Consider the following 21,201-nt stretch of genomic DNA (forward strand, 5'->3'; position numbering starts at 1 on the left):
ACCACAGTGAAGCCAAAACAGCCTCCTGCAGATGAGCCCCCACTTGGGGCGAGTCCTACACCTCCTTCATGTCTTTTAGCATCCCCTTCAGTGAGGGTGACTGATAGCCCCTGAACAGTGCACAGCAGTGAATACTGGGTCGTGGAAAAGTCCCAGAGCTGTAACTTTTTGCACACTGTTTTTCTAACATGTATGGATGCCCTCAAGAATCATAAAATACGGACTAATGTAGTATTTACTTAGTGGCTATTAACTATGCCTAATCTAATTGATTTAAAGGACACTGACTAAACCGTCGATTTAGGTTATATTTTGCCTAATAAAAAATATTTAAGCACAACCTTATATTTATGAGGGCTTAAGAGCCTTGAGTTCTATTACAAGTAACTAAAAATCTGGCCATGTCTATCATACTGGCCAAGTCCATGGGCTTCTGTCCTTTTGGTTGAACTGTCATATAGTTCTAACAGGGCGAATACCAGGTTTCTGGGTTGGTCTCTGTTTCTGCTGCTGAAAGGTATCGTGAAGGACACCACGAAGAAGGTGGCTTATGACGTCAGAGACTAGAAACCCACAAGAAAACTGTTTAGCATCAGGGACAGCTCGGCTCCTGATTGGCCAGTGTCCTTCTGAGGGACTCTCATGTGACTCTGTCCTGTGCTGATGGCACACAAGCTTGGTGCAGTCTACTTTCTGAAGCTGGGGGGTCCTCAGCCTTAAGACATGAACTTGGGGTGCTCATCGCCCCTGGTTTTGCCTTTCCCTGCCCTTCCCATGCTAGTGGGAATACTCTCACCAGACTCCTGTCTCCTGTGGCTGAGACACTGCCTCCCATGTCATGTATTCTGAGAAGTGACTTGGGATGCTTTATCTCTGGCAATGGACATCTTTTCTTCTGGCTTAAAGACTGAAGAGAGCAGCTGCCTAGATTAGCTCTAGGAGTCACAGGGGAAAAGACACTCAACTTACTCTCAATAGCTTGTCTGTCTCGCAAGGGATCTCCAGTGCCTGAGCATATATCATGTGTGCCCACACAGTGATGTGTGTCCACGTGTGCCCACACAGTGATGTGTGCCCATGTGTGCCCACACAGTGATGTGTGCCCATGTGTGCCCACACAGTGATGTGTGCCCATGTGTGCCCACACAGTGATGTGTGCCCATGTGTGCCCACACAGTGATGTGTGCCCATGTGTGCCCACAGTGATGTGTGCCCACACAGTGATGTGTGCTCATGTGTGCATACACAGTGATGTGTGCCCATGTGTGCTCACACAATGATATGTGCCCATGCTTCTGCCATCACAGGTGCCACACATTGTTCACCAGTCCTGAAGATATAAGACTTTCATGAGCATGACCCCAAACTGATGGGAGAGCCTCTGTTTGGACTGAAGAGCATTCCTTAGGTATCCCAAGAGCCTCCTGATGGGAGTGATCTAGAAACCCAGGCAGAGGTGGCAAAGCCTACCTGAAAGCAGTGTCAATCTCAGCCAGGCTACTTCCTGGCTGTGTGCCCTGTGGTTGGTTACTCATCCATCCCCTTTGTGCCTGTTCATGTTTAAAATGGGGATGATAGCAATACTTATCCCGTAGGCGTGGTAAAGATCAGTGGTAAAGATAGTGTATGGGAATAGTGCCTGGCATAAAAACCACACAGGAAACAGTGAGAGAAAGACACAGGATGTGTCCCCTGATTACCTGCTGCATACAGGGATCCTTGCCCAGGGTGACAGCATCTGCCACTGCTCACAGATGTTTGCCGAGCAGAAATCTTAAGGCAAGAGCTTCATTTAAAAATAGGCCTTTCAAATCTGCTTCTGTCTGATGTTCAAGCATGTGGGGTGGGAAGTACAGTTATTCTTTATCCTTTGGAGTTGACCTCACACACCAACAAGGCAAATACTGAGCACTATCTGAAACAGGGCCAGGATGGCCTGGGCATACAGATGCTCCTCCCTAATAGGAACAGTGGCTTTAGTCTCCTTGTTCTCTGGCCACTGTGTGTCTAGAAAAGTGACTCAGGTGGTCACTGGCACTGACAGTCCTGATAGAGACAGTGAACACCGTAGTACTTTGTATTTTCACAGATCTCTCCCCTGGTCACTGCCTCCTTGACTTGCTGTGTTACCACAGGCTGACAGGGTAGCAGTAAGTGTCCCAAGCTCACACTGGGAGGGCTGTCTTTTTATACTGAGCATCAGTACTGGCTAGTTTTGTGTATAAGCTTGACACGGGGTCATCAGAGACGAAGGCACCTCAGTTGAGGAAATGCCTCCATGAGATCCAGCTGTAAGGCATTTTCTCAATTAGTGATCAACGGGGGAGATGCCCAATGGGTGGTGCCATCCCTGGGCTTTTTTTGTCCTGGGTTCTATAAGAAAGCAGGCTGATCAAGCCAAGGCAGTAAGCAGCACCCCTCCATGGCCTCTGCATCAGCTCCTGCCTCCAGGTTCCTGCCCTGTGTGAGTTCCAGTCCTGACTTCCTTTGCTGATGAACAGTGACAAATAAACCCTTTCCTTGCTTTTTCTTTTATTTTTATTTATTTTTTTTCCAACTTGCTTTTTTATCATGGTGTTTTCTCACAGCATAGTAACCCTGACTAAGACAGAACCCAAGCCAGTACTCTGGGTAACTCCCAGAGAACACATACCCAGGGCTCTTCCAGAAGCATGGTCTCTGCCCAGAGCAGGAAAGCAAAGTGTCCCATTGTTAGCTGTATCCAGATTGGGGTTCATGTGTAGGACAGCTGGCTTAGCCAAAAATTGGTTCATTGTACTGGGAATGTGACTCGGTTGGCAGAACGCTTGCCCTGCAGCATGAAGCAGCAGTGAGCCCTAGCAGGGCATAAAACTGAGCCTGGTAGCCCACCCCTGTGCTTCCAGCATTTAGGACATGAGACAGAAAGATCAGAGGTTCAAGGTCATTCTTGGCTGTAAATGGAGTGCAGGCTAGCCTAGACTACATGAAAGTCTATCTTTAAAACTAACAGTAAAAAAAAATCAAACCAAATCAAAATGACTCACCTATTTTCCTGCCCTCAGGTTATGAGAAGCTCCAAAAATGCTTAGTATAGCATGGGCACATTAAGATCAAGTGTCTCCCTCTGCCATAGCTGGCCCCCCACTACCATGGCCAGTCCCCCACTGCCATGGCCAGTCCCCCTCTGCCATGGCCAGTCCCCCTCTGCCATTGGCCAGTCCCCCAGTGCTATGGCTGGTACCCCATACTCCCAGATTTTTCTTTTCCTCACATCCACACCATCCCCTCATCTCCTCTCTGGGAGCCCAGCTCAGTTACAACAGCACACAGAGCAGGACCAGCTCTTTGGTGACATTTGGGACTAAGAAGCCAGCACTGTCTTCACGCTAGCTGTATGATGAAACCTGGGGCGCAGTTCAGATTTTAACACTTTATACCTCTGTGGCCTTGCCAAGATATTTGATATCTCCAGCCCACCATCCTTCAAAATGACAAAGTCATGTGAGGATCATCTATTATATGGCTCACACATGAGTGAACATAAACCACGCACCACAGGCTTTGGGATACTCGAGAAAATCACAGTGGTATACATGGAACTGCAGAGTAGTCTGGACCATATGAGAATAGCTTTTAAAAAAAATCAAAACCAAAATGACTTGTCTATTTTCCCGCTCTGAGGTTATGAGAAGCTTCCAAAATCTCTTTGATACCAATATTTATTTCTATAATATAGCATACAACCTGGGCCATGGTCCCTCCTACCTGGAACCTAATAGAATATCTGACATAGTTCGGCACCAAGCAAAGGTCTTCTGGGCTATGGAGGACCACCTGACTGCTGTGAACCTATTTTCAACTTGTACTCTACCCGAGTCTACATGACCCCAAAGAAGCCAGTATCCTATGCTTGCCTCAGATCCTCTCACAGAACTCCACCCACAGTGGGCTGTAGCATCCACGCACTGCTCACCCAGGTGGGTGATGTGTGAAGGCAGCAGTGCAGACTGAGGTAAAAGCTTAAACAATGCAATACCAATGTCATACCAGACAGGATGCCAACATTTACCTCACGGGGACTGTCGTAAACAAAGAGGGAAACACAATGCAGGTACACAGGAAGCCTCATTAAGCAATGGCCATTGCTGTAGCTATACCTTGCAGCCTCTGGAGGGGCAGGGCCACAGGACTCTCATTCTTATTGCTCCATTAAGAAGTATCATGAAGTTGGTGGCTCAGAACAATGCAAGCTACTATTCTGCAGCTCTAGAAGGAACTTCTAAGGCGGCTAGCAGGACTATGGCTGTTTATAGACTCCAGGGGAAAATCTCCCATTGTTATCTGTAGCTCCTAAAGGTGGCCTGAATACTGGAGCGTGTGGCTCTGCGCCTGCTGCATCCTGTTACTTGACTCTGTTTGCAACTCTCTCTCAAGAGCGTGCTATGATCCCATGAGGTCCACCTGGACAGCCCAAGGCTATCTTCCCATCCAGACACCCCTAACTTACACACTCTTGCAAGTTTCTTTTGGTGTGTGAGGGAGCACGTTTACAGATCCTGAAGATTACGGCCTGGTATCTTTGTTGGTGAGTGACACTATTCTGTGTATCACATTCAGTAACTATTCATACAGCCTGGGCAATGCTCCCAAGGTCTTTGGTACCTGCAACTCCCTGAGAAAGCTTGGGGTCCTTCTCAAACATGTCTCAGTATCCCACAAGCTTCAACACCTGTAGAGGAAACTTCTACCACTGACCTGGTCATCAATCTTCCGCTGTAGCTGGACAACTTTATTCTCCATGCCCACATTGAGGCGTTTCAGATGCTCTGCTGAACGGGCCTCGATCTTGAGAGACTTCAGCTCCTGCCTGGCCTTGAGCCTCCGGAAGGCACACTGGATGACAATGGCTGCATCCCGCTGCCGCTGAAAACGGCTCCGTGCCATCCAGCCCCGGGCATACTTCTGGATGATGGTGGCTTTGTGTTCCTTGAGGACCTGGTGAGGACAAGCACACTCAGTCTGTGGGTTTGCTCTGAAGGATGGAGACAGGTACAGCTTCTGTAACTATCTAGGGTTTGAAAGCTGGCCTGGCCTTGGGTTTAGGAGACCAAGCATATGTGGCCTATAACATCTGAGGATTTGATCAGAAGTTTTAGCTATGTTCTGTAGACCATATGTACAGGGAGTGGCTGCCAAACTCTTGTTTCTACCCTTATTTACCAGCTAGGTGTGGTTTGAATAGGAATGGCCCCCACAGACTCATGTGTGTGAATGCTTTGCTTGAAGTGGCACTATTAGGGGGTGTGGCCTTGTTAGAAGAAGTATGTCACTGTGGGGGCAGGCTTTGAGGCCTCTTATACACTCAGGCTATGCCCAGCATAGCATGCAGTCTCTTTATGATGTCTGAAGATCAAGATGTAGAACTCTTGGCTTCTCCAGCACCATGTCTGCCTACATGCTACCATGCTTCTCACCATGACGATAATGGGCTAAACCTCTGAAACTGTAAGGCAGCCCCAATGAGATGTTTTCCTTTTTAAGAGTTGCCTTGGTCACAGTGTCTCTTCACAGCAATGAAATACTAAGACAGAAGGGACCATAGTCTAAGAAGCTTAAAGTTTTGGGAAGCCCAGTAGTTATTTCATTAGAACGAGGCAGTGGCCCTGGTGCAGTGGAGCTGGATGGTGACGTGAGATGCTCAGGGCAGATTCTCACCTGGCGGTAGTTCCTGCGGACAAACATGGCCCTTGTGAAGGACTGGATGATGACCGCAGCCCTGCGCACCCTGAGGTAGGCTCGCCGGGTCTTCAGCATACGGAACTGCTTCTGGAACATGATGGCTGCCCGGGTTCTTCTCAAGTGCTCAGCCAGCCTGCAATGATGGGGACGGAGAACAGGTAGCCTCAGGGGAAGGGAGCTGGCCTGAGCTAGTCAGAGCTAACCTTCCCTCTGTTGGACTCTCCCATCCCCCCAATCCACTGGACTGACTCACGCCACCTTTCCCAAATGCACCACTGCCTTGAGTGCTTGGCATCTGAGCTCAAAACCAGCAAAGTCAGTTTTCCCCTTGTGTTCTGACAGGTCTCTCTACTGGTGTCAGCCTCAGACTGGATCTGACCCTCACATCAGACTGCTCCTTGCATCAGGCGCCCTCTGATGGTACCCGAAGCATCTCCTGTTCTTTTGTTAAAATTTTATGTGCATTGGTGCATGTGTGTCCATGTGAGGGTGTCAGAAGCCTTGCAACTGGAGCTATAGACAAGGTGTGAGCTGTCATGTGGGTGCTGGGTCCTGTGAAAGAGAAGCCAGTGGGGATCACATTGCTGTCTGAACCTCAGTCTCCACAAGCTCAGAGATAAACTTCAAATACGCTGCTGGTTTGGGACCTGGCAGTGCTAGAATAGAGCAAGTGTTTGCTGGACCAAACCCACCACTACCACCACCACCAACAAAACCCCACCAAAACCCCTAAAAACAAACAAACAAATCAAAAACCAACCAACCAAAACCCCTACCCAGGCCAGCAACGGGCCCTTGCAGTTTTCTCATTTCCTATAAACTTTCCGCCCTCTCACTTGTCCGCCCACCTCAGTGAGAGAGCCAGATGGTTACTTCTTACCCTTCCTGCCAAGCTCACTGCAAAGGCTCTGGAGAAGATCAGAATCATGGCTGGTGGAGAGGACCCAAGAAATTGCTTCCTGGGAAAAGGAATGCTCCCCAGTTCTAGCCAGCATCTACGTGCTGAGGTTCAGGGGGCCCTAGTCTATCTGTCTGTCTTTTCTTCACACGAGGCCTCATCCATGGATCACATGCTCCCTGCTGGAAGAATGCAGCTTGCTGTTGCACTGTCACTATCAGGAGATCCACGCTGGTGGCCTCCCCAGTGAGGGACAAGTGCTGATGACGGAACTCGTGGGCAGGGATTGAGAGGAGCCACTCAGAGTTGATGCCACTGTCCTCTCGTCTCCAGCTTGTCTCAACAGTACAGAGGTGATGCAGCATGAGCTACCTCTGGCTGTGTGTGAGTGAGCACCTGGGGTGCGTGAGCACGGGGGGGGGGGGCGGGGGCAAGGGCAGCACCTCCAGCTTTACCACACAAAACAAGTCTAGTGGGACTTAGGGCTGGGGTCTTTGTCTCTCATGGAGGTGGGGTTGAGCAGCCATCTGAGAAACTGGCTCTGAACCACACGATTTCATGTTAATTTCCACCATTTCTCCAAGGACAACAGGAGAGAGCCCGGCTGTGAGGCAGGGGGATCTCAATGTGAAAACCCTGGAAAGGCCTAGGAAGAGGTGACATCTTACACAGGCCTCAATGGAGATGGCCTCTGCCACTCTACCATTCACCAGCAAAGGGCCATCAGTCAGGCAGAGAGTGGTGACAGTAGCTCCCTTTGCATGGCACTGGGTAGGGAAGGGAGCCTGGCAGCCTCTATTGCATGGTAGCTGCTATGGCTGGAGGAGGTGTGTCCTTTCTCTGCTGTCTCCGTGCAGGGTAATTCACAGAAGGGCTCCCCCCATACCTTTCCAGCACCAACTGGAATTCAAGGGAATTTGAAATTCTAGTATATATAATGAGATTACATGCAAGTTAACTAAACTCATCTCTTTCTTCCTAAAAGACATTCTTTCACTTTGGGGTTTAGGTAAAGGAGAAATGGTTGATTTGTGCCCAAATCAGACAGACAGTACTAGGTTTAGTGTCAGTGGACTGGGGACAGATTGGAATATCAGGAGACACATGAGCTAGATCTATTCCCTGAAGCAAGAAGGGCGTTACAGAGATACACACAGTCACTAGGAACAATTTAAGAAGCAGAGAGGCCCCAGAGGAAGCACTATAATTCTAGACAAAGAGGCCCTTCCCTTCCTCCTGACTCCAGATAGACCCCATCATGGCTCACCTGCGGGCTAGGTATCCTCTGCAGAATCTCTGCAGGGATAAGGTAGCTGTCCTCAGCCTACGGTACTTCACTCGCTGCAGCCAGCCCCTGACCGTCTTCTGGATCATGATAGTAGCTTCCCGGAACTTGTCTGCCCGAAGCTTCTCCAGGTAGGCCACCTGGCCTGCCCGGAAGAAGATCTTGGTGCGGCCAAACTGGAACTTGTCTGGATCCTTCACAAAGTTGGGAGGAAAACTGGCTGGTTAGTGATCTGTGCACAGACTACTACTCTTTCCTTCAAAGGCAGAACTACTTGCCAGATTCCATGTGTACCCTCTGCCCCCTGTCTAGTAGATATACCTAGACTCTCAATATTCATAAAGCAGACTTGAATCTTCACGATGAGATAGGCATGGACCCTGGATATGGCCACTAAAAGATACTTGCCCTCAAAAGTCCAGTACCATAGGGAGGGCAGGTAGAAATGTAACCAGGAAACTTGGTTTGAAGGAGTGGGGAGGATTAGCAAGAAAAACAAATAGGCAGTATTGAAAAAGGATGTTCTAGGCCAGTGGTTCTCAACCTTCCAAACGCTGCAGCCCTTTGATATAGTTCCTCAAGTTTGCACCGGCTGTAAAATTATTTTGCTGCTACTTCATAACTGCAAATTTTTCTATGGTTATGAACCATAATGTAAATATCTGATATACAGGATATCTGATGTGTGACCCCTAAAGGGGTCATAACCCACAAGTTGAGAACCACTGGTTTAGGCAGTTATGCCTATGGAGGTAGGCAAAGATCTGTATGAACCAAAGGGGACAGCCATTGAAGGCGAGGACAGAGAATCCTAACAGAGCAGGGCAGAACAGATGCCACCTTCCTGTGCTTCCAAGAGTTAGGAGGGGGCTGTATACAGAGAATTGAAGGTGGGTATGGGAAGGAACCAGCCACCAGAGGCTTTGTGGGCTGTGGTACGAAATGAGGGTGGTAGCCATGGGTTCGGGGCCTTTGTGGAAGCAATGACTTGGTCTAGTAATCACTGGACAGTTACTTCAATGATCAAAGTAATGTACATATAATAATTATAAACTGCAAATAACATTCAAATAAAACTCCATTATGAACTTTCCCCCCAAACATATAATCACTGTCTTAATTATATCTATAGGATTAGAATTAGTTGCCCTTTCTTGTGTTCACCCCAATAAGGAGACACGACCCAGCAGGGTACTTGTGGACAAGCTTAGGAAGAGTGATCCATTGATGGCTGAGACTTCTTTGCAAACAACTGCCATCTAAGCATGTGTGCTGGTATGAAGGCCACAGGCAGGAAGGAGCAAGTTCTGTCATACACCACGGTGACTGGTTTTTGTCAGCTTGAGACAAACTGTAGTTACGCGGAAAGGGGAACCTTGGTTGAGAAAACACTTCCTGCAGGCAAGTCTGTGGGGCATTTCATACTTTTCCTTCTGGACATTCCTGACTAGAGCAGAGAAGGAACTCAGTATACACTCGGAGAGTACAGGACAGGCTGCATGAGGCTAAGGGTGGGAAAGCATTCTGAAAGCCCTGGAGGGGGTGAGTCTACCAGAATACCCATCTCCCCTCTTACTAGCTACACTGGTTTATCAAGCCTTCAGCAGTAGCCTAATGAAGTGTCTACCAACAAACAGCCTCTCTTCATGGAAGGGGCTAGTGAGCCCTGTTGTTCCCCATGGCTCCTCTGACCGTTCTATTCCTAAGTATACAGAACACTCTGGTGAGGGAAGGACCAGGCATGTAGTCTTCAAGGTTAACCTATGGCTCAGCCAAAGCCCTACTTAGTGGGAATGTTGATTCTGGAAGACATGGCCTAAGGAATGGGGGAAATGGGGGAAGAGATACAGTACCTCTGGGGAAGTCTTGATCAAAGCACAAGTGAGCAGCCTATCTCCAGGACAGAGAGCTGCACACAGTGGCCCTAACCAATCACCTCACATAAGTGGGCACTGTACATTGACTGCCTGTGAAACCCTAAGCAATTCACAGCCACTTCTTGTACATCATTTCCGTCATCGGGGGATGGAATAACCTTGGAGGGATGCAGGTAAGGGTGGACAAAGTGAAAGGCGGTCATAGGGTTGGGGACTATATACCCTGAGGCCACCCACAAGGAAGGAACTCCCAGTGCTAGAGAGTAACTGAACTCAGGGGAGCTTGAACACATTTCCTTAACCCATGAAAAATGAGGTGTCAAAACATGCATGCTGACGGATGAACCAAAACAAGACCATGGTTAACCAGAGTCCCATTGACCAAGCACCACCTTCAATCAACTACACTACCACTCTGTAAGCACCGTCCTAGCTGGTTATTTTGCAATCCATCTTCTGAAGGATATTTTCTATGGTTTAACATTTTATGGAGACACAGATCATTATAAGCTGCTGTACCTCTTGAACTCACAGGAAGTACTAGAATATTTAAGGGTTCGCCCCTCGTGGTTCTGGTTTTATAATTTTCCAGCCTCAGAATGTGATTTTTTGGGTTGTTTCATTCCAAACAATTTTTTCCCCCAAAGGCCTGAGAATATCTGTTGCTTCATTTATAACAAGCCAAGGTTGGTTACAGATCCGACCTCCACTCAGTACTTCAGCTCTGAGAGGCCAGAGATGCTGGGTTGAGCAGCAGCTGCCACCCCTAGGGGTTGCTTACACATCCTCGTGATCCTTGCTCCCTGTGTGCTGATGTGGAAAGGCAGGAGCTGCTATAGGTAGGGAAGGGGGTTCTTTTACCTCAGTCTCTTGTAAGAAACGGCTCAACATCTTTAGTAGTTTTGCAGGGATGAAGACCAAGCTGTAAGTAGCCCCTACCCTCACCCTCTACCACAGGGGCTTTTGGTCCATGCCCTCCTATGGCTGGATCACCTTGAGGAGACTCTCTAGGACAGACTTGCAGATATTCTTCTTGTCGGTATTGGTGAGCTCTCTCTTCTTCATCAACACCCGATACCGGTTGAAGAAGTCATGATAGGTCCACCTGGAGGAAAAGCCAAGGTGGATCAGGTGACCTTGGATGCAGTCTCATAGAGTCAAGGCTATTGTACAAAGTTATTGTAGGAGCTTCAGGCCAGTCTCAGAAGAGTTCTGACCTTTCTAAAACCTCCTAGGAACTCCAGTATGCCAGGATTCCTGAAGTTGGGATGTGTAAATTGTGTGTTTGGGAGGCATCCTTCACAGAGCCAGGGTTTCCATTTTTCTTCCCACACCCATGGAGCCCTGTCTTCTGCTGCCACCATGGAAGAAGCTGGGCACCTTACCTAGGCACAGCTTTGTCCATGTGGTTTGGTTTTTGTCTTTAACCCAGAGATCTTTGTAACCACATTTCTAAATGCAGAAGAGAATGGCAGTGTCTCCATCATGGCCTCTTAGATCACTGCTCTTAATGTGGAAGACAGAACAGGTCATCTTAGACATTTTTCTGCCCCAGACTCCCTTTCACTAGGTATCTCTTTACTGATCTCAAGCAAACAGGCATGTAAAATAGGTACACAAACCAAACGTTTACTGATAACGCATCATAAAGAAATATGAGGTGCCCACAGATACATAGTGGCATGAATGTAAGATTGACTACCTGCTTTCTGACTGGATGTAAGACTGACTACCTGCTTTCTGATTGGATGTTAAGATTAACTACCTGCTTTCTGATTAGATTTAAGGCCTGCTCTGCACCCAAGGAAACACATGCCCAATAATGGAAATCTGGCCAAGAACCTAAGGTTGAGGTGCTCATAGGCTCCAGAGGTGAGCCTATTGCTGTTAATCTGCTAAATGGGCACAGCATCAAGCTACCCCGTATCTCCCACATCCAGTTACAGGATTGCCACCAACAGCTTAAGAAGCCATGGTGGTGGGTTCTCTTTTTATTATTATTTCTCTTAATCAGGGTAATTTAATCTCCCTGTAAAGAAGTCCCTCATCCTCAAATAACTGAAGAGAACTGTAACCCACTGCCCACATAGGGCAGAGTTCTTGGCTATGTTTTGGTAGTCTTTAGAGGGCCTTCACCTTACCCCTGGCATCTGAGACTGGCTTCATATAAACAAATGCATCTCCTGAACAGACTGCTCCTCCTCAGGAGAGTTGTCTTGGCTCACATCATCACTACTTCACCTCCTGATTCAGAAATGCTCATGACCTCCTCATGCAGTGGCAGCGTCAACATGAGCCCCCATCCAAGGTGGCTCGGAGATACAGCCTTAGTTGATCAGGAGGTCAGTATGACCCACCTCCATCGCTCTGAGGCCAGTGCAGAGTGAGGCTGACTTGTCCCTTCAGAGACATCAGGAGGGCTTCCACACCAGTCTGTAGGGACAGGCTACTGGAACTTTGTTCAGATAGCTTTAGGTATATAACTGAGGCGAATCAGCTGTCACCTCCTCTCATTGGTGGCCTTGCCTAGCGACTGTCTAGCTACTTCACACCAACCTGCTCGGGGCTAGTGGAGAGTGAACAGATGGTGTTCCTTTCCCTGGGACTCTTTGGTCTCAGAGGGTCCTTTACAAGCTTCAGAGAAAGGAATGCTATTGGTTCCAGGAACCCTCCAGGAGGGAGGCATAGTGCACTCAATGTGTCCCCCTTCAGCAGAGCCCCTTGGCTGCAACAGCAGCTAAGCCTTGGAGGGAAACAGACTGATATAAGCAGAAATGACCAAAGGACACTTCTATTTATCTGTTTTTATCCCTCTATGACATAGTTGGATAAAGACAGGTTTTTTTTTTTTTTTTTTTTTTTGGTTTTTCGAGACAGGGTTTCTCTTTATAGCCCTGGCTGTCCTGGAACTCACTCTGTAGACCAGGCTGGCCTTGAACTCAGAAATCTGCCTGCCTCTGCCTCCCAAGTGCTGGGATTAAAGGCGTGCGCCACCACTGCCTCCGTGAGTTCCTCTCCTTTTTGAGAAAGGATTTTATGTACTCCAGGCTGGCCTCTAGGCTACCATGAAGTTGAGGATGGACCGTGAGTTCTGAATCTTCTCTGCCTTCACCTCCCACATGCTGGATTACAGGTGAGTGCCATGCATACAGCTTCAGTCTGCTCCTTTTTAACAAGCAAAAGCTTTTGAGATGTCATATGATATAAATTTATCCTTTTATGATTTTTTTATGTGTTTGGTATTTTGTCTGCATGTATGTCTGTGCACCACATATGTGTCTGGTGCCTTTGGAGGCTGGAAGAGGGCACTGGATCCTCCTGGGCCTAGAGTTATAAATGGTTGTGGAATGCCATGTGGATGCTAAAAATCAATCCCGGGCCCTTTGGAAGAGCAGCCAGTGCTCTTAGACACGGAGTCATATCTTCAGGCCCAAAGTTATTCCCTTAAAGTATACAGTTAAAATAACTTTTAGTGTATTTGTGAAATTGTGGGAACTATTCATAGTAGTCAATTCTAAAACATGTTCACAACCATCAAAAGAACTCTCATCCCAGAGCAGTTCTGCCAAACCCTGGAAATCACTAATCTACTTTGTCTTACATCTCTTGGTTTTTAACTGGCATGGACTCTTTCAGGGAGGGAAGGGATATATTACCTAGAGCCCCTGAGGATTTGGTCTTGGGACTAGGAAAGGAGTCTTCTTACCCTTTGCAGTCTACTCAGTGAACAGAAACTTTCCCACCGTCCAGCTGTGGATACCTGCCACCTTTAACAGGTACCTTACAGATGGAAATTGGTAAGTTTCTTTTCCAAGCTAAATGTAAACCAATGTGCATTTTGTTTAGTAGCTAACTCTCTTACGCACTTTCTACCCTGGCCCTGCCCTCTGATACTTCTACCTGGAGAAAGATGTGCTTGGCTAGGAACCCAGTGGAATAGTGCCTGTGAAAGGGAGCTTCCTGGAGTCTAAGTCTCTGTGTCCATTGCCCCTCCTTCACTCCCCGCCACTGACACATGCATCTCAGAATGTTGGAGTTTGGTGTGTGCTTTCCCTTAGGCTGCTGGGCACTTCCTCCTGACTGTCTCCCTTGATTCTTGAAGGGCACGTTTCACATTCTGCATCACGGTTATTTGTGTACTTATTTGTCCCTGTGAGTTTGCAGTTTTTCTGGGAAATAATTAAGACAACATTTAGGCGGGCTGAAATCCTTAAATGTTTCTAATTTGAAAAATCTCTTACTGCTGACAGATCCACAACTCAAGGAGATTATGAGGGTGGGGAAGTGTGACTGCAAAGATGTTAAATCCAGTTTGTACTGAGCTCAGAGCACAGGAACACAGAAGCTTGGCTCCAACCTTGGCCATCACTGTGACTAAGGCTGGCTGGATGTGTTACCTCCTCTGTCTACAAAAAACAGTCACACATCTCACTAAAGTGCCTGGGCTTTTGTGGTCAGTGAGTCACCAGATGAGTGCTGGGAGAACCATTATGTTCCTTCCTACTCAAGGCAACCAGTCCTTTTTTATATTTATATATACTTGCAAACACGTTTTGAAATTCATCTGCACAAGGAGGGGGTGGCATAGTGAAGCTGGCAATGAGGGCTGCTGTCTAGAGTCCCTGGCCTTGGAAAGGAACTCGTTCCCCCAGGAGACAGCCTAAGGGAAGTGAGTCTGCTCTTAGGCCTTGGCATCAGAAGGCCTATAGTAACGTTATTGCCCACAGAGTCCACAATCAACATGGGTTCTCTTCTCCATGGACCTGTATGTGTCTAGAGAGAAAGCCCTCACAGAAAAGTCTCCTTGCCTGAAACAGGAAAAGCTGCAGAGTGAAAATAAAAACAACATTTGATTCTTTTGTCAAAGGAGAATTTAACAGGACATACTTGAACATGCGTTCATGTAGGAGGAGCTAAGGTGGGAGGAGTAAGGAGAGGAAGAAGAAAGAGAAGAGGAGGAGCTAGGGAGAGTAGAGATGTAGGCGGATGGAGAGCCATGCAGGTATGGAGAGCAGTCGCGGGTAACAACTTTTATTTAGGTTAGCTAATTGGGAAACAAATGTTATTGAGCATTACTAAATATATAAAGCCTTTGATTAATATTTAAGCATTAGAGTCTCACTTTCTTACTGGGCCTGCACGGATGTCGGGATGGTCTGGGTATGGCCCAGCCTTGTGGAGACAGTGTGGAAGATTGGCAGAGCCATCTCCCACGCTGGTGTCTCGTGGGTAGCAGGGCTGGTGTTTCTGACTGGCCATTTCTATCTGCAGCACACACATGGCCTCTGGCCACAGAACATGGTGGCTAAAATACGACACATTCAATGTAATTGTATCAATGTAGAGGAAGACAGCTCAGTAAGGCCTCAGACTGGCCTAGATTTTGCTTTGCAGACTCTTCGCTTTCTATGCTCCTGAGTCTATCCTGGGTCCCAAAGCTCTGAGACCCTTTGCAGGTCTGTTAGCATGTGGATGTTCTTTTCTGTTAAACTCCAGCCTTCTTTGACCACTGTTTCTCTCAGACTCTTCAATCCCCCTCACCTCTGAACCTATTAGTGTGGTGTCTTTATAACCAGTTGCTTATTTTAGTTGAATAGTTTTTATTGGCCATTCAAATGGCTGGACCCTCCTGGTTAAACCTTTTCTACCAGTGCCTCTTAAAGAGGGTGCTAAGGGCTTAGGGTGTTAATTCTTCAGTGTAGGAAAATCCCATACAACACAGGGCATCCTGCAACTTTGGACCATCAACACTCTCTCATTCACTGAGATCCAGAACAACAACAAAAGGCCCTCAATATCTGCAAGAACTTGATATATTTGCAAGAACTTGATTCTATTTGTTATAGAATACTTGATAATCTTAGTCCAGAAGGCCTTAACAAGGATCCATGGCTGTCATCTAAACAGTATAGACCCTTCCCTGTCAAGTGACCCTGAAATATTTTCTCTCACTCAGTATGCTGCAAAAGAATTCATTCTATCTTAGTAGCTGAAGAAAAACACTAAGACTATGCCAGCTCCTGACAGTGCTTTATGGTGGTGTCCCAGCCACTCTGGAGGTAGGCTTCTCCAGTTTCTTAGCCCTGACTTTCTCCCTGGATTCTAACTCATATGCTAAATGCCTAGCTGGGCATTCTAGACTTCAGTATCATGCATCTGTTTCAGAAATGGCCTCCTTCACCTGCACTCTGGCCTGGCCAAACAGTCATAGTTGGGCATGTGGAGCAAGCCCAGGGCTGTGACTGCTTCCAGGCTAGGCAAACATTCATCAGAGCCTTTAGTCTGGAAAAATGCCTTCGCAGAATGAGTTCCCCAGGCTTGAGACATCGAGGGATGACACAGCTGCTGTGAATGGCACAGAAAACACAGTTGCCTGAAGTGTTGTTTTGGCCGACCAAGCTCCTATCTGGAGTCTCACACTGGATTTAACCATCACTATGTGAGGCCATTCTGCAGAAGAATGTCCACCTTCAAGGTCATCAGTCAACTGGGATGAACAGACAAGATAGGCCGGCCACAGGTGCACAGCTTTGTGTCACTCCCCCTTTGAATCTGTTTCCTCATGAGGATATTGATTTGGTTATATAAACCCAGAGACTGCCTCCTGACTAAGACAAGCTCTATAACATCAGGTCACAAAGAGGTTGTCCCAAAGATGTCATGGTCCATAGTCTCATGGGTCCCTTAGAAAATGGTGAAGAATTCTTTAGAGCTCTCAGGGCAGGATTAGAAGGGTAACCTATGCTTTTGTCTACTGCAAGGGCAGATACATCCTTAACTGTTTCCATCTTGGAGAACCTGATTCATTCAGTTTTTCTGGGATTTGTTTCCTCATCCATAAAATATAAGTGGCGCTGCCCATCTTGCCAACCTCAAGAGTAGACATGACCAGTTCAGGAACTGGTGCTGACACAACAGTGTATTCATATACAAGCAATGCAGTTGGGTCCCCTACCTCACACCATGCAGATGTTAATTCAAAATGGCTTACCTAAAGTCATGGAACACTTAGAAGAAAACCTTAATACAAACCTTTGTAGCTTTGGATTGGACAATGATTCCTTAGTTATGCTTTCTAAAGCCAAACAGCCAAAGGGTAAAAACAGATAAACTCGACTTCACTAAAGCTGGAAGTCTTTGCATTTAAAAGAATGTGATCAAGAAAATAAAAAGATTAATCATAGAACTGGAGACAATATTTGCATACAGCTGGTAATGGTCTCTGATCACAAACAAACCATTCTCATTACTCAACAACAGGCAAATACCCAACTTAGAAACGCTCAAATGACCTGACCGCATATTTCTCCAGAGAATTCACACACACTCCAGAGAATTCCAGAGACCTAAAACCTGTGAAAGGAGACTTAACACCAGGAACCATCAGGGAAACACAAATCTAAATGACAGTGAGGTACCTCGTCCCATCCCCCAGATGGCTATGAGAGGAAAGATACAAATACATTTTGACTACCGTGTGTGGAAATGGGGCTCCTTGTCTACTGCTGGTGACTGTAAAACTGTAACTGCTGTGGAAACGGTATGACAGGGCTATCAAAGGGTTAAGCAGAGTTACCGTAAGATTCAGTAACTCCACTGACGGCTATACAATGACTAAAAATGAAAATAAATGCCTGCACATAAACATGTACGTGGCTAAACGTGTGGCACACTCCTGCAATCCCAGCACTTAGGAGGAAGAGACAAGAGGACTGCAAGCCCATGGCTAACCTGGGCTCCATAGTACAGCCCTGACTGAAAACAAAACAAAAGAGCATGCATAGATATGTTCATAGCATGATTCATTCTTGCTAAAAAGTAAAATCCTAGGGGCTAGAGAGGGCTCCATGGTTAAGAGTACACACTGCACTTCCAAAGTCCTGAGTTCAATTCCCACTGTACTTCCAAAGGTCTCGAGTTCAATTCCCAGTACCTATATGGCAGCTCACAACTGTCTGATGTCATCTTCTGGTATGCAGATGTATTTGCTGACAAAGTACCCATGTACAATAAAGAAAGAAACAAACAAACCCAAATGTCTATTAGCTGATGAAGGAAAGAAAATTAGTAAATCCATCTATGGAAATAACACTCAGCTGCATAAAGTATGAGCTTTGGAAACCATGCTGGGTGGAAAGAGCCCATGTATAGAGGGTCAAAGTTTTCTAGCTGTTTTTATACACAACACCCAAAACAGGGAAGTCTTCAGAGACAGTCTGATAGAGTTTGGGAGGAGGGGATGAGAAGGGATTGGCCCTTTCCAGGCTACTGAAAACACTGTGAAACTTGATAGTGGAGAAGGTTGTACAACCTGAATGGTATGAAAGTCACTGAATTACCTAAGGGTGAAGTTGATAACATATGGATTCTATGAGTGGCCTTCATGGGTGACACGTGTCTTCACTGTTCAGCACTAAATATCCCTGAAGTAGTCCCCTTGCAAAGGCTGCTGCAGCATTCACTGCTTCACCAGTAAACCTACATTCTCTAGCACCTACCGGCACCTCGGGGTTCCTGGGGAGCACAAGCTTAGCCTCAGTGTGGTCTCAGCTCTCAAGTTTGCTTTAGTTTTGCTAAAGGAACAGGGAGAGACAAGTCTTCATTTTTATCTCTGAGCTGGTGCTAAAGTACAAACCAAGGAGACCCTAAAAAAACCCAGGCAGGATCAATGAGGCCTGGATGGCACTGGAGGGCTGAAGTGTACCAAGTCAACATGTTCTTCCATGGTAATGGGTGTCTGGCAGGAAAATTAAAAAAAAAAATCAATGAGTGTGGCAGAAATTTCCTGCCCATTGTATTTGCAATGGAGCTCTGTCATTGGATAGGGAAGAGGTAGGTGAGGCTAGGAGTTGGGAGGGAGCTCTGTCATTGGACAGGGAAGAGGGAGGCGGAGCTAGGAGTGGGGAGGTGAGAAGAAGAGAGAAAGGAGGAGGAAGAGAAGTGAGACAGCTGCAGACAGAGCCTGTCACTAGCAGGCTCTGGTAGTTACTCATATCAAAAGGTTAGATAATTGGGAAAACAGTTCTAATTGTGTGGGCATCTTGTGGATTGAGTATTTGCTGATATATAAATCTACTTGGTTAATCTTTAAGCATTAAGAGTCTCATTTCTATTGGGTACTGGGAATTGTTATATCTACTGCATGGGGGTGGCGGAGTTGGCCCAAGAGCCATGCCTAGAGCCGTGGAGGCCACCGAGCTGATCAGTGGAGGCAACAGCCACACTAATGTCTCGTGTTTCCTGGGCTGGTGCCACTGGCCAGCCGGTGCCACCATTAGTGAGGGAACTTAGAGCAGGAACATGGAGGCCAGGCCAGGAGCTAGCTGGACGTGCCTTTATTTTTCTAAATACTTCCTGCAACAAATGAGAAGCTGGACATGGTGGTACTTGCTTATATACCAGTATAAGCTGAGGCAGGAGGATTGTCAGCTTGACATCAGCCTTGTCTACACAGCAAGATTCTATCTCAGAAGAATCACGAACTGCATATATAGCTTAGGAGTAGGGCATCAAATAGCATACGCAAAGCCCTACGTGTAAACCCAGCATAGCCAAAACCCCCAAACCACCACCAACAAAATATATCAATGGGAATATTTTTAAATCATTGAGAAATCTTGTCAGACTGCAAAGTCTCAGGACTCAGTCTCAGAATCTGACTTTACGGGTCTGAAGAGGGTACTGGCTTCTTAGTTTGTAAGAACATCCTGATTGGGATGTTCAGGCCTGCGTAGGAACTCCTGGGTCAGACTCCAATCCATTGAAGGGGAGACAAAGCTCCTACAGCCAGAGACAAGAAACTGCATCATTTCAGCTTAAGTTCTGCTGTACACACTCTCCAAGTCTAAGAGCACAGGTAGGGACCATCCATCTACTTCAGATATGACAAGCAGGAGGGGAGGAGGCAGTTGCCATGACATCCATTTAATTCTGTGATTCTAATCCACTTTCCCTCACATGGGTTGGGGGAAAGGGAATGCTGGGAAAGCAGGAAATCTTTTCAGCAAACATCACTCACTCTTTCCTGTAGGCTCAGCCCTTGAAAGGCTGAGGCAGGAGGATTGCTACTAGTTTGAGTCCAGCTTTGGCTCTGCATGAGTTCAAGGCCAGTCTGGGCAGCCAAGTGAGACCCTGTCTCAAGATAAAAAAGGTAGTTCTGTGCTTTCAAGAGTAGGATGAGAACTAAGTCCATCCAGTTTGGGTTTAGCTCTTTTCACACAAGCACTGTGTGTTTGGGGAGCCCTTGCATGCCTGCTTTGATTGAGGAGTATTTGCCTCACAGTTCTTTCAGTTACAAAGTTGTGAGAGAACCTGGGGATGGTTAACTGTACAGCCGCGAGGACCAGGGAAGCAGGGAGCTGCCTGGGAGCTGCCTGGGAGCTGCTCTCCCAGACAGCCCATTCATCATCTTTCTTCATGCTCTTTATAGGGAGCGTATTTCTTAGCTACCGCACAGTGTTTCAAATTGAATGATACATTTTCATTATAAGCCAGCCTCCCAGAGAGCTGTAATTCTTAGGGCAGATAAAAAGTAGACAGGTACCCCGGAGCCTGTGGGAGAGTGGGAGAACACTGCTGCTGGCTGGCTATGCCATGCCTGTCCTCGCTGGTTAGATTTGGGACACTTGGGGGTGCTGGATATGTCTTCATTTCGAACAGGAGAAAGAATTCCTCTCAAGGCCATCGGGTGGGCTCACGGATGAGCTGTCCGAAAGGCTTGAGCTTTTGGGAAGCAACTCCATGAAAGAGTTCACAGATCTCTGTAATCCTGGACTGTGCCATTGTGTGTGTGTGTGTGTGTGTGTGTGTGTGTGTGTGCGCGCGCGCGTGCGTGCGTGCGTGTGTGTGTGTGTGTGTGTGTGTGTGTGTGTGTATGACTCAAATAAGAGAAACACAGGAAGGAGTTATAAGCTGGAATTTCCTGAATCATAGGAGCCCACTGACAGAAGCTTGGGCAGTGCTCTGCAGACCGTTTAGTTACTTGACAAGCAAATTCGAGGGGAACCACTCCACTGTGTGCATTCTTAGCAGCTGGGGAGGTGAATCCCAGGCTGCTCAAGTCCCTGTGGTCCCATGAAGGTCGCCCCAGGTTAGGTCAACAGAATGACTGTATAGGGCGTATTAGATACCGGAGCTTGGTACTGACAAGAGGATGAAAGGGAATAGAATTCACAGGTGATGGAAGAGGTGATGCAACTCCATTTCAACACTCTTCAAAGCGCTGCTTCCTGTATTTAACATTTCCAATGGTAAGGTGGGAAGGGAAGCTCTCTTGGACCCTCTAGCAAAACGTGTTCAGGCAGCAAATGCAAGTAGGACACAAGAAGCATGTGTTGGGTCTAGGACTATGCATTTAAGCCACAGCCCATTGCAACATTTCCCACAATACCAGAAACACACCCTTTCTTCCCTGTTCTTTC

At 47.1% G+C, this 21,201-nt stretch overlaps 1 protein-coding gene across 8 annotated transcripts in view; it reads right to left on the bottom strand.

Annotated features, from left to right (window-relative positions):
• Myo5b (myosin VB) overlaps positions 1 to 21,201 on the bottom strand; it is a 301,927-nt gene that overhangs the window by 51,118 nt on the left and 229,608 nt on the right. For all 8 annotated transcript variants that reach the window (XM_034518119.2, XM_076912462.1, XM_076912461.1 and 5 more), the window contains 4 exons: positions 10,775 to 10,886; positions 7,887 to 8,098; positions 5,698 to 5,854; positions 4,738 to 4,977 (listed from right to left, as the gene is read on the bottom strand). In XM_034518119.2, coding sequence (XP_034374010.1) covers positions 4,738 to 4,977; positions 5,698 to 5,854; positions 7,887 to 8,098; positions 10,775 to 10,886 — 721 coding nt within the window. The remainder of the gene's footprint in view (positions 1 to 4,737; positions 4,978 to 5,697; positions 5,855 to 7,886; positions 8,099 to 10,774; positions 10,887 to 21,201) is intronic.

The sequence above is a fragment of the Arvicanthis niloticus genome, chromosome 14, assembly GCF_011762505.2.
Source record: "Arvicanthis niloticus isolate mArvNil1 chromosome 14, mArvNil1.pat.X, whole genome shotgun sequence".
Lineage (NCBI taxonomy): Eukaryota > Metazoa > Chordata > Mammalia > Rodentia > Muridae > Arvicanthis > Arvicanthis niloticus.